The sequence below is a fragment of the Sparus aurata genome, chromosome 12, assembly GCF_900880675.1.
Source record: "Sparus aurata chromosome 12, fSpaAur1.1, whole genome shotgun sequence".
NCBI lineage: Eukaryota > Metazoa > Chordata > Actinopteri > Spariformes > Sparidae > Sparus > Sparus aurata.
Window position 1 is genome coordinate 24,914,628 of NC_044198.1, and position 12,245 is coordinate 24,926,872.

General features: G+C 42.9%; 1 protein-coding gene across 2 annotated transcripts; it reads left to right on the forward strand.

Annotated features, from left to right (window-relative positions):
* The first annotated feature begins 121 nt into the window (after nucleotides 1-121).
* dnajc21 (DnaJ heat shock protein family (Hsp40) member C21) lies at nucleotides 122-5,892 on the forward strand. Of its 2 annotated transcripts, none has more exons than XM_030436031.1 (12): nucleotides 122-541; nucleotides 1,004-1,097; nucleotides 1,408-1,531; nucleotides 1,912-2,043; nucleotides 2,132-2,436; nucleotides 2,529-2,671; nucleotides 2,792-2,885; nucleotides 3,041-3,217; nucleotides 3,348-3,396; nucleotides 3,517-3,674; nucleotides 4,736-4,826; nucleotides 4,967-5,892. In XM_030436031.1, the coding sequence occupies exons 1-12, from the start codon at nucleotides 445-447 to the stop codon at nucleotides 5,126-5,128; spliced, it is 1,626 nt and encodes a 541-aa protein (XP_030291891.1). In that variant the 5' UTR covers nucleotides 122-444; the 3' UTR covers nucleotides 5,129-5,892. The 2 variants fall into 2 exon arrangements, with proteins under 2 accessions (XP_030291891.1, XP_030291892.1); XM_030436032.1 differs by having other exon boundaries at nucleotides 123-541; nucleotides 4,739-4,826.
* The last annotated feature ends 6,353 nt before the right edge of the window (nucleotides 5,893-12,245 follow it).

Here is a 12,245-nt window from a genome sequence, read left to right on the forward strand (position 1 = left end):
TTACAATTTATAAAACCCACATCAACTGGTTGATAAACAACAAATCATCTGTGGGGGGCAGCAAAGTGCGATTTCAGATTAAAATCTGCTGATACGATAAAGGAGCAGTTCTCGCGAGATTTAGCGGCACTTGAGAAGACAGCTATGCATACAGCTTGAGGTCCCCAAAAAACCGGTCGCGGTGGTCGTAACAGCTGTATAACAGGCTGTTATTCATTGATAACGGAAATTGGACTTGTTTGAATATGTAAGGCTAAAACAATACAATATTGTTGCCGTCACTTTAGAAGTCTGAAGTATTCGAGGAGGTAGAATAGAGGTGCTGACCGGTCGCTAGCATGCAGTTAGCCAAATGCTAAAGCTAGCTCGGACAGCGTGAACAACATTTTTTGTTTTTACCGGTATTTATTCTCGAGTAGGGTCTCTCTGTACAGTTAGCTCACAATGAAGTGTCACTACGAAATCTTGGGTGTGAAGCGGGACGCGGGAGACGACGATTTGAAGAAAGCGTATCGTAAATTGGCATTGAAATGGCATCCAGGTAAGTTGTGATAGAAAGCTAATGGGCTTTTCTTTTTAGAATAAAGATTTTGTCAGTGTGTGTATACTGAAAGGTAACAGTTGGTGTTTACAAAGAATGGTGTGTCATCATTTGAATAGCTACACGTCAGTACATATTGATTACATGTTGTTAATCCCCCTGGGTGACCTAAAGTGCCCTACTTGTCTTGTGTCTTATTCTAACTCTTGAGATAAATCATCAAAAAAAATAGATTTGATCTTTATAGCCCTCAATCACATTGTGTCATTGGGCTTTACAATCTGTCTCTATCATAATAAAATGGATGTTGTTCACTGTACAGAGAGAATTAAGTACTGGGATAAGGTCATTTCTGAACTTTTCACTCTCTACTTTTTCATTCTTCGATAAACAAATGCTGTTAACTAGACTCTTATTATCAATGAAGCTTGTTGACACCTGTTTCGCTTCTGAAATCTCCAGATAAAAACTTGGACAATTCTGAGGAGGCGGCGGAGCATTTCAAGCTGATCCAGGCAGCTTATGATGTCCTGAGTGATCCACAGGAGAGAGCATGGTGTGTAGAAGTTTATTCAAACTTGAAAAAGTTCTTCCAAACTATATCCACAATATCCTTGCTGTTTCGTACATAATCATTTAATCAAACAGTCAAATGTTATTTGTATAGCACCTTTAATACAGGTTAGTACATTTCAAAGTGCTTCTTAGATGAACAAGAATGAGGTCAGACTATAACATTATAGTACAATAAGAGATAAAATACAATAGAATAATATTTTGTAAACATGAATAAAACAAAAAAACAATAAAATTGAATAAAGGATGTTTGCAAATCACTGATGCCGCCGTGTCTTTTGGTGTTGCAGGTATGACAATCACAGGGAGGCTCTGCTGAAAGGAGGAATAAGTGGAGATTATGAAGATGACAGCATCGACCTGCTGCAGTACTTCACGGTCACCTGCTACTCTGGCTACGCAGATGACGAGAAGGTCAGTGCTCATGGTCATACGTGCTAGGATCATGTTGCTCAGTGCCCGATAATGGTTGCATCAAACCTTCGGCCAGGTCTTTTCCTCAAATAAGAAAAAAGACAAAGAAACATCTTTCAAACATCATCTGGAATCACATTATGTGGAGAATAAATCAATTATGTTTACTTTATGATAGTTGGTCAGCATAATTTAGCTCTTCACTACTTTTTTTTTATAAGACTCAAGATGTGATGAAATGCAGGTTGAAGAATTTGATCTAAATTCCCAAAATACCAGCCCTTGCTGTCAAGTTTGATTGTGGGGATAAAATGTTTTGTGCTCTCAGAATATGTATTACTCTCTCTTGTTTTTAATCCACACCTGCTCTCTCCCTATAGGGCTTTTACACAGTCTACAGGAATCTGTTTGAGTCCATTGTTAAGGAGGAAATGGAGCACGCCAAGGTGGAAGATGAGGATGAGGACGAGGAGTTTCCTCCCTTTGGAGACTCTCAGAGCGACTATGATACCGTAAGCCAACCCCAACACTAAAATATTAATATTGAAACATTTTTTAGTTAACTGGAGTGCATAATCAGTCTTTATTTCTATATTACAGGTAGTGCACGTGTTTTACGGCTACTGGCAGAGCTTCTGCACTCGTAAAAACTTTGCCTGGAAAGAGGAGTATGACACGAGGCAGGCCTCCAACCGCTGGGAGAAAAGGGCCATGGAGAAGGAGAACAAGAAGACCAGAGAGAAAGCCCGTAAGGAGCGCAACGAGCTCGTGAGACAACTCGTGGCTTTCGTCCGCAAGCGTGATCGCCGTGTGCAAGCGCACAGGAAGCTGGTGGAGGAGCAGAACGCTGAGAAAGTCAAGAAGGTGGAGGAGCTGAGGCGGAAGCAGAAGCTCGACCAGGCTAAGTAAGTCGTGGACGGATATTTGAGTGAACTGGATGCTTATTTTTCTCTATTCTTCCTCATACTTATAATATCAAACTGTATGTCCATCCAAGACTGGCAGAGGAGTACAAGGAGCAGAGCTGGGCGGCCATGTCTGAGCTGGAGAAGGAGCTGCAGCAGATAGAGGCTCAGTACGGAGAGGAGTTTGGAGACGCATCAGAGAGCGAGGAAGAAGAGAACAGTGAAGAGGCAGGAGGTCAGTGAGGCTGCGTGTCTTAAAGTCAGGCTTCACTAATACTCTGCATTAAGGAGTTATGGTCTGCTGTACTTGCAGCAGCTGCATCGTCATTTGAATATACTGTTTATCCTTTTGCAGATGCAGATCAGCCTGATGGAGATGAACTGACAATCGACTATTATGATGATCTGTACTGCCCAGCCTGTGACAAATCCTTTAAGTCAGATAAAGCGTGAGTTACACCCCAACATTTTTGCTATATTACAGTATAATGATATCCAAAATCTATGACAGTATACCCCAACCGTATCTGGCTCACTTTTCCGTCTGTGTTATTAATTGGCTTTTACAGCTCTTTTTATTGTTTCCTGTCTTTCCTCTCTGCAGTATGAAAAACCATGAAAAATCCAAAAAGCACAAAGAGATGGTGGTGTTGCTGCGGCAACAGCTGGAGGATGAAGATGAATCACTTGGTTTGAACCAGGATGGAAAGGAGGGAGGAGAGGAGGACAAAGAGCAGGAAGATGAGGAGGAAGAAGAGGAAGAAGACAAACCGAGACAAAAGTAGGACAACTAGATGTGATGATGGAAAAGATTCGCTTGTTTTTCACCTGGTTGTCGGGGTGGTTAGAAATCAGAACTGTAGATAGCTTCTTGGTTGTCTTCACTGATGTTTTTCTTTCCAACAACACAGGCTGTCCAAAAAGCAGAAGAGGAAAAAGAAACAGCAGAAAGTGGTTCAGGTGAGGAATGCATTTCTATTGTTTTCAGTTGTTGTCCTTGTGTTGATGTTCTTTAAAACCCCTGTGAAATGAATCTTTCTAAAAAGCCCTCTCTAATGACACTCTCCTCCCCTGTGACAGGCTGCTGTGGAGCAGGAGGTGGAGCAGGAGGTGAAGGAGGAGGAGAAGGAGGAGGAGAAACCAACTCCAACCACCTGCGAGGACGATGCCCCCGAGAAGTCAGCGGAGCCTACAGAGCAGGAGAAGCAGGATGAACCTCCTCCCACAGAAGTCAAGAGGTCAGCCCAGAGTTTTTCTTTTCTTTGTGCCGTCAACACATCAGTGAAGTGTTTTGATACCAGATTAACTTTCAGGCTTCTCTGTTCAGAAGCATTTGATGGTTTTATTGATACCACAAATTCAAACTTTTTTGGCTCCTGATTGTAACGAAGGTCATTTTTTGCTACGGGGCAGTAAAAATGTTCTTTGGCAATATTAGCTATACCTCGTTCTACTGCCACAGAAGAACTTCTTTATCTTGGCCACTTGAGGGCAGAAGAAGCTTAAAACAGAACATCTGCCATGTTATCAACTTGGGAAGTTATAACAGGGAGTCTGTTGGTAATTAATGGTCTTTTTACACATCCGACAGACACTGCAGTGTTAGTGTTTATAAAGAGTTGTGTTTGTGGCAGCTTGAGTCTATTTCTTACCGTTTCAAGGTGCTCAACCATGTTAATCTTGCTGCATTTACTTTTCGGTCCTGGGCAGATGTTGGGCAGTTGCTTTATTAGAGCTCCTTTCCGGAAACAGATGCCTGTTAAAAGGAAGCAATTAGCCAAGAGATGCTTAAATGCTCCATAGAGACGTTCCAAACTGCAGAGTCAGGATCTAATTCTCTGTATATTTCCACTAAGAGCAACACATTTCACATCACATCTCTGCTTTCATTTGTGTTTGATCTTAAATTTAATTACTCAGTCTGTATAAGGACTAAAATTAGACTCTTTTACTTTTCCTTTAACATGTGTGCCACCTCATTATACTTGTGAAGATGGTTGGGTTCCTGTTTTCAGATAAAGATTGTAAAGTTATTTGGGCTTCAGCACATTTTTAAAAGGTTCAGATGTTTTAATTCAGTCTAATGTTTAATGTAATATTCAAAACAAGGGAAAATAAATAATCCTATCATTTATGGACAGCTGTAAAGGGACTCAACTATAAGTAATAATGGAGGATGCAACACAGCTTATTCCTGAATTAAATTAGACAGGAGATGCATTACATTACAATTTAATGGTAGCTACCTTGCAGTGTAGAATCTGATGTTCATGTTTCTGATATCTAAATGTTGCCTCAGCAGCTCTGGGAAGCCAAAGGGAAAGAAGGGAGGAGGGAAAGACAAGCCGAAGAACGTCAAGTCAAACACCGGAGGAGAACAGGTTCCTGAGGTTTGTACAGTTTACAGCATCAGTTTTGACATTTTCATCCCTTTCAGTTATCGAAAAGAACCTTCTTACATTGTTTTACTCTAAGAAAATGTTCCATGCGTGTAATTTTAATTCTTTTTTTCCCTCATTTCCAACCGCAGAAGGAACTAATCCTCCACTGCGTGACCTGTAACAACGAGTTCCCCACCAGAAACAAGTTGTTTGACCATCTGAAGACCACCGGCCACGCCTCACCTCTCACCTCAGGCGCTGCTCACAGCTCTGTGACTAAAAGCAAAAAAGACAAGAAGAAGAACAGATAACACATCATTCATCCGAGCTGATGAACCTGACAGAGTTGGACTCTGCAGGGACGACACTCTGAGAAGTCTCTCTGGAGGAGTAAAAACCAGAAGAAGCCTTTCTGAGAATGGACTTTAATGGACTGGAGTGGCTGACGGAGAGCGGATAGTTTCTTTTATTTAGGTTTACACAATCATGTGGAGAGAGACGGCTGTGTATGAATGAGAGACTGCTTTTACTGTTCTTCCAGTTTGGAATGACTGAAACGTTTTCTGTACCTTTTCCAGTAACTTATGAAACTCACTGCACTGATAAACCAGCGGACAACAACAAGATGTGCACAGGACACGTTTACCCCTTTTATTAAAGATGTTCTGATACCATTTTTCCTTCCTGATACCGATCTGATACCTGAGCGTTGTGCATTTGCCGATACCCATTCCCAAGCCAATCCCAGTGTGTTAAACAGGATTATGTGTTATTTGTTATACAGCTGTATTCTACTCTTGTATGGCTGTTAGTTACACAAGTCGCTTGCTGTTTATGGCACTTAGAGGTAGCACGATCCCATTTCTGTTTCTAGTAAATAAACGCTGTGTTATTGGTGCACTCGCCAATACTAACTGCAGCATTTTGGGCGGTATCAGAGGCATTTCGGTATCAGAATGACCCTAATGATCAGATCCCTCACTGTTTCTGGAATCGCCTCTCCTGGTTTGTCATGAAGAGGTATTGCTGCATCATGAAAATAAAAGTGATACTGCATGTCGGTATTTAAACACTGTGATGATTTGATTTAATCTAAGCTAGAATGGCAACTAGTAGAGCACAAGGCTCTTTCCGCTTTAAGTCTAAATCAATGTCAAACTTGACAGCCTTACATTTTAAATGACCCGTTTCACCTGATCTAGGACCCACAAATATCTCAAATTGTGCTCACCTGTAGATACCAGCCACCAAAATCCGTTCATATTAGCCAAAAGCATTAAGGAAGATGATGAAACAACCTGTCTGTAATGTTAGAACAAGTATAAAATCTCCTGGATTCGTCCCTTAATTCAGAACCACACCAAAAGTTAGTGGGGTCTGTTGTAGGACCAAATTATGGAAACGTGTAGTAGCTTGTTTTGGAGTTCTTCCCACAAACCAACAAACGAAGGGACAAGGTTGAGAACACATCCTCCTCGGTGGAGGTAAATAAATAGCCAGCGGCACTTGATCACTATTCACACTACAGACTCACTTCTGACTAAGTCAAGACATTTTTGGTGATGCTGGTTCTTTCCTCGTCTTTCCAGAGACAGCTTAAACCTACATTTGTTTGTGTCTGTATGTTATTGAAGGTTCAAGACTCAAGTTTCAAGTTGTTTATTTGTCATTATACACTGCAGGATTGCACAATGCAGTGCAGTTGTAGCTGGCTGTAGTTGTACGGTTCTGTAGGAGAAAATCATTTTGCCCCTCTTCTAGTTTTCCCAGTCGTTCAGGCCAGTATCTATACTCCTACTGGAGTACAGAATATATGTGGACTTTTTTTTTTTTCCATACACCAAAATGGTACCACTCTGTCTTATGATATCTTTATATGAAATCTTTCATTGAATTTGCTGCAGTTTTCTCAATTTCTACTGATATTTTCAGCCAACCGTCAATAATCATGCTCATTTTTCTCCTTCTTTTTTCTTTTGCCCACCATTTTTTTCTCATCTCTCGGCAGTTTCCCACCAAAAGGACACACTTATGGTTTTCATGTTGTGTTCTGCATTAGGACCTGATTGCAGCGGCTGCACAAAACATCTTTTTCTCTTTAAAGGATGTTTTCGGCGCTGTAAGATGAACTTCCTTTTGGGGGGGAATAATGTGATAATATGTGTGGTCTGTTTAGTGTTTGGACGGCCGGGGCAGCAGAGCCGGAGTCTTCTGTGACCGATCAATAAGGTTGTCAGCACCTCGACTTCATTAAAGAACTGACCCTCGAACATAACGTGTCAGCAGCCAGAAAACACGCCGCAGCTCGAGCAGGACAACAAGACGACCTCGCCGGAGCTCTTTCAGCTGCTCCCTCCAGATTTTTTCAATGAAGATAAAGATTTTTGTTTTTCCAGCAGAGATCCCGGCGTGTGTGTGCGTGTGTGTGTGTGTTCCCCTGGAGAGCGTGTGAAAAAGTTCTGACATCACCGATGATGCAAATGTTTTTGTTTTTTTTAACATCTTGGCTCTTTGAAAAACTGACCAGCGTCCAGTCCACTGCAGACAGAACTTTGTACCTTGTTTCTTGAGAAAATACCATCGCTGCCAGTGTTTATCTGACCCGCGATGTGGACTTCCACATCACAAATCAGGCCACTCTTAAGACTCCATTACAGCTTCTGGCGCAGTCATAAAACAGGAGAGTTATGATACACTGTAAATCTGTAATAACCAAGCGTCGGGTCAACTTTATGTCTGTAGCGTAGCGTCACAAATCAACGTCACGAAGGCATCTGAGGAGGAGCAGAAGAGGAGGGACCCCTCGTCTGACACAGACAAAACAGGAGGAAGATGTCGTGTGAACAGAGGACGAGGAGGTTTTAAAGTCTGGGATTGCGGGCCTCCCCTCTGACAAAGCTTGGAGAAGGCGACCCCTCACCCCTCCTTAAGTTCCTTCCTCAGTTGCACAATTCCTGGATGGGATCATGATTTTGTTATTTGATCCCACAGAAGCTAAAAAGAAATGAGCCAAGTTAGCTTCATGTTGCTGTTTGACACAACTTCGGTCTACAGCAAGTTGTCAGGCGTTTATTTATTTCTGATTCTGGGAAAGTGGGACAAACAGTAAAATCCCCCCCAAACCCCGGAAGTTTCTGTAGCTGAAGTACCTCTTTAAAGGAACAGTTCGCTCAAAACTTCAACGCTGTATCCAGGTTTTAATTGTTGGATCCGTGCTTCAGGCGGGGCAGACACCAACGCTTTTAACTCTGCACGGCAACAGTTAAGATTTCAGCTTAAAAAAAGGGTGTATTCAGCCTTTCAAATCAATTTGGGATCTCAGGGCTCCCATATTAAAGTATTACACTCTTTTAAAAAACATTCTTGGATTATCCTTAAAGTCACAAAATGAAAACGGGCTGAAAACGTTGACATTTTACGGCTAAGTGGTCGTCACAGACATAATGATGATCTTAAAGAATATGATGCGTGCAGATTAAACTACCTAACAGTATATAAAGTTAAAATGAGCTCAACCTTAAACTTCTCCAGCAGTAAATGACACGTACACATTAATGCAGCAGGAATATCAATTCCAAAAACATCAGATATAAAAGTAAAACTCTGCACACAGACTGCTGTAGTGGAGTGTTTTCACAGTGTGGTGTTATATAATATATTATATGAAGTAGCTGTTTTTACTCCGGATCTCCCTGGTTGGGTAAAAGTGAAGTATTATGTAGATAAATGTGAAGGGGAACCATCTCCCGGAGGTTATCCTCAGAAGACCCCCCTTTGTGTCTGGTTTCCACAGAGCCTGATGCGTTCTCATGGAGGCGAAGTGAAACTGCAGCCAGCAGCTGCACGCTGCCAGGCTGATTACACAATTTACCCCGAAAGTGTGTGTGTGTGTGTGTGTGTGTGTGTGTGTGTGTGTGTGTGTGTGTGTGTGTGTGTGCCTCCTAACAAAAGCACAGAGGGTTCATTCACTGGTGTCTCCTGGATCCAATTTAAGAGAACTGAGAGGGGGTCTTTACTCCAACTATTGTCTTTCTGTAGTTTGATTGCTCAACATCTCGTCTTTGTCCCAGTCTGCTCCTCTGAGATGTTACTGAACGCACATACATCTTCAGAGAGCATCCATGTCTTTAAACCTCAAGAGTGTTCATTTCTCGAGACGACAACTACGATGATAAATCGTCGCCGATGACCTTTGAGACGCTCTAGATGGATTTAAGTTTTACACCTTCATTCGTGGTGCTCAGAGGATGAATCCCACCAATTTTGGTGTTCCATTTGTCGTCCGTCAAGCGTCATTGAGTTTGAAAAATGAACTGAAGTAAAAGATGCGAAGGTGACCTCTGTAATATTGCTGGATAGCTGCCTGGATGGTGCTGCACATGTGCAACTCTCAACAGAGATGAGAAACAAGCGTGCTGTCTCTCTCCTTATGTACCTCCATCATCAGCTCAAGCCAAATACTCAAAATTACATCAATTTAAACTACTTTGTTCGATTATTACTATCTCCATAGTGGGACTTTACCATGCTGTTGTAGCTGCTCTCCATGTAGGACAGCTGCTTGCACTTCTGGGCCCACTGACGGCAGCTCAATGGAGGTCCCTTCACCAGTAAATATCCATAATCCCCACCATGTTACGAGACCCCTGAAGACCCCATCCAGGCCCCCTCCAAAACTAGGCCAGCCTTAATGAACTCCACTATCTACTTTTATGGCCTGAGCTTCAACTGGGTTGATGGTGGGCGGAGAGGGGAGAGGAAGAGCAACAACTGAGATGGAGTGTTTCTGCTTCACGGCAAAACTTCACAGTAACATCTCTGCTTAACTGTCCTGACCTGAACGCCCCCCCGTCAGAACCTGTTGCCAGGCACTGCTAGGAAACCCAATCCATCTCTGTTGACTGATAACAGAGCAGAGGTCCTTTAGTCTCACTCATGGCAAACGCACTGTGCTGTGCGTAGTTGTGCGACTCACTTTATTTCATGTAAGTGCCATGAACCACCGATTTCTTTGCATCCCCATTGTGGATCGAAATCTTTGGGTACTTGTGACAGAAGACCGGAACAAAATCCACCTCCAGTCAATCTGCAAGCTGAGCGATTTCTTCTGAATTGTTCAGTAGGACCTCCCAGCCTGTTTACACACAGACAAGCGTTTTTCAGCGGTTATCACCTCAAAGCCAAGAGCTGTGGCTGGACACGCGAGCCAAACAGGCTCATTAATGTCACCAGAATTTACTCTCTGAGGTAGGACTGCAGCCGGCCTGTGGTGAAGGTTCTGGCGATGTCTAAATGACAAGCTGTTGTTCTGGATCTCTGCTCAGGCGTGTGGGTTTCTGATATTGTGAAACAGTCATGTTGGGAATAAGTGTTCTCACTTTAAAGTGCCTGTTACCAATACTGGTGTGTGGTAATTACGCCGACATGCAACCGCAGGAAAAAAGGCACAACGATCAGATTTAAGGATCGATCGCGGGATTTTTCTGACAACACGTTCTCACTCGCATCTTGTCAAATTCTGTAGCTTGGTCAGCGGCCTCGAGCTTCAAATTGTGACGCTCCACCGACCCCTCTAGAGTCGGTTTTGGACCCATTGGGCCAGAAAACTGCTTGCAAATGAAGTGTGGTTTAAATATGAAAATCTCTATGAGAGCTAACTGAATATCTTCAGGGCTTTTTGGAAGCACTCATCGACATTTTTCACCATTTTCTGACACTGAAAGACCAAAAACCAAACTGATTCACCGAGAAAATAACCACCAGATGAAAATAATCATTAGTTGCAGCCCTGGCTACCCCTTTCACAGACGGATGAGTCCAGGATTGTTTCGATGAAAAGTTCTTACAGTGTGACAAACACATTACCGCGACAGACCGCAGAGAGCTGCAGTCAGGTGGTCAGTGGCTGTCCTCGGGCAGACACTGCGAGCAGGAAATGCTCGTTACCCAAAGACGGAGCTGGAAGTCATTACCGCAGGATCCAGCCCTAAAGTGTTTGACGCATGTACACATTCATGCACATATGTCTGCTCCCGGCTATGAGGTGCGGGGCGATGCTAAAGACAGGCGGACGGAAGGATCCCTGAGTAGTGCAGAGGGAGATGAAAGTGAGGAGTTACAGTTAATGACAGAGGAGAGGAGATCAGAAACCGAAGGCCCCGTGTGGATCTGTCGGGAGTCTATTGGAGCTAATAAAGCTGTGGTGTCTGGTCGGGCCCTCTGGTGATGTTTGGGAGCCACTGGGAAATATGTTTCTGTTTATCTGATGGGCTCCAGCAAGTACTAAAGGTTAGATCCACTGTGTAGTCAGCCACTCTCTCAGTATACATCAGTGTGGAGTGAGTTTACTGTTTGTTCCAGTTAATGATGAGTTATTTCATCAAACACAGAGGAGAAATGAAGCAACTAGGATTTGGATAATTTGTTTGTTTTGGGGTTTTTTAGGTTTGGTCTTAATTCCAACTTATCCAGGTTGGATAGGTCATAACATTAAGACGATTTTTTTCTGTCAGAGTGAATGACGAAAGAAGCTGCGCTGTCGTCTGGTGATACGCCATCCTTTTGCCCAGTGGAGCCAAAGTTCCTTGTAGAAGCTTCAACAAAAAGCCAACCTTGGAAGCCATCGGTTATCGTGTGGGATGATATTTATTTCAGGCTTCCAGTGAAGCCAGCGGATCTCCGAGTAACGGATATTTGGGCCAAGACCTCCTCTTCTGTTCGCGCAGTCATAATGTTTAGGATAATAAGCCGTCGCATTCCTTCTCCGTTGCTTTCCACACGGACCCGCTGAAACTTTATTAGTTCCTTTAGCCACATCAAATTGTTCTCACTCATAGGTACCAACTACAAAAGTACGCCTGATAAAGATCCATGGATTATTCCCCTGAGAAATTAACACAAATTTACAAAAATGCAAGGCAAAGATCCGGTCCTGTACCTTCCCCCTACAGAGAACTGAAAAGAAAACCTGAAATTAATAAGTCAACGACGTCTAAAAGTCAACATTAGAATAAGTTCTACGCGGGACACAAACCTCAGTTTCCTGGTTGAAAGTCCTGCTACGTTTTAAGGTTGGAAACCACCAGTTTGATCGCCTGACTGCTTGCATTTCTTGGCCCATTTGACATCGTTGTAACCACGTCGCCACTTTCCCAGATCTCGGCAATTACTTTGGTGATTACAATGTTACCCAGCCTCATTCCCTGTTACACTGCGAATGTCTGCTTTCTGCAAAGGAATGAATCCATGTTTGGCTGCACAACTCCATTTAGCTCTCCATCTTCTTCTTTTTCTTCTTCTTCTTCTTGCCAGCAGGTTTAAACATTGATTATCGTTTTGGGACTTTGATTCCAGACAGACAGAAGAACAACGACCTGTGAATCATGAAGAAAAACCTTTTTTAATACATAACTTGTTGCTGCGTAACAG

Coding starts and splice junctions, on each gene's coding strand:
- dnajc21 (XM_030436031.1), top strand. CDS start 445: ATGAAGTGTCACTACGAAATCTTGGGTGTGAAGCGGGACGCGGGAGAC. Junction 1,532..1,911: donor GCTACGCAGATGACGAGAAG/GTCAGTGCTCAT, acceptor CTCTCCCTATAG/GGCTTTTACACAGTCTACAG. Junction 2,044..2,131: donor CTCAGAGCGACTATGATACC/GTAAGCCAACCC, acceptor TCTATATTACAG/GTAGTGCACGTGTTTTACGG.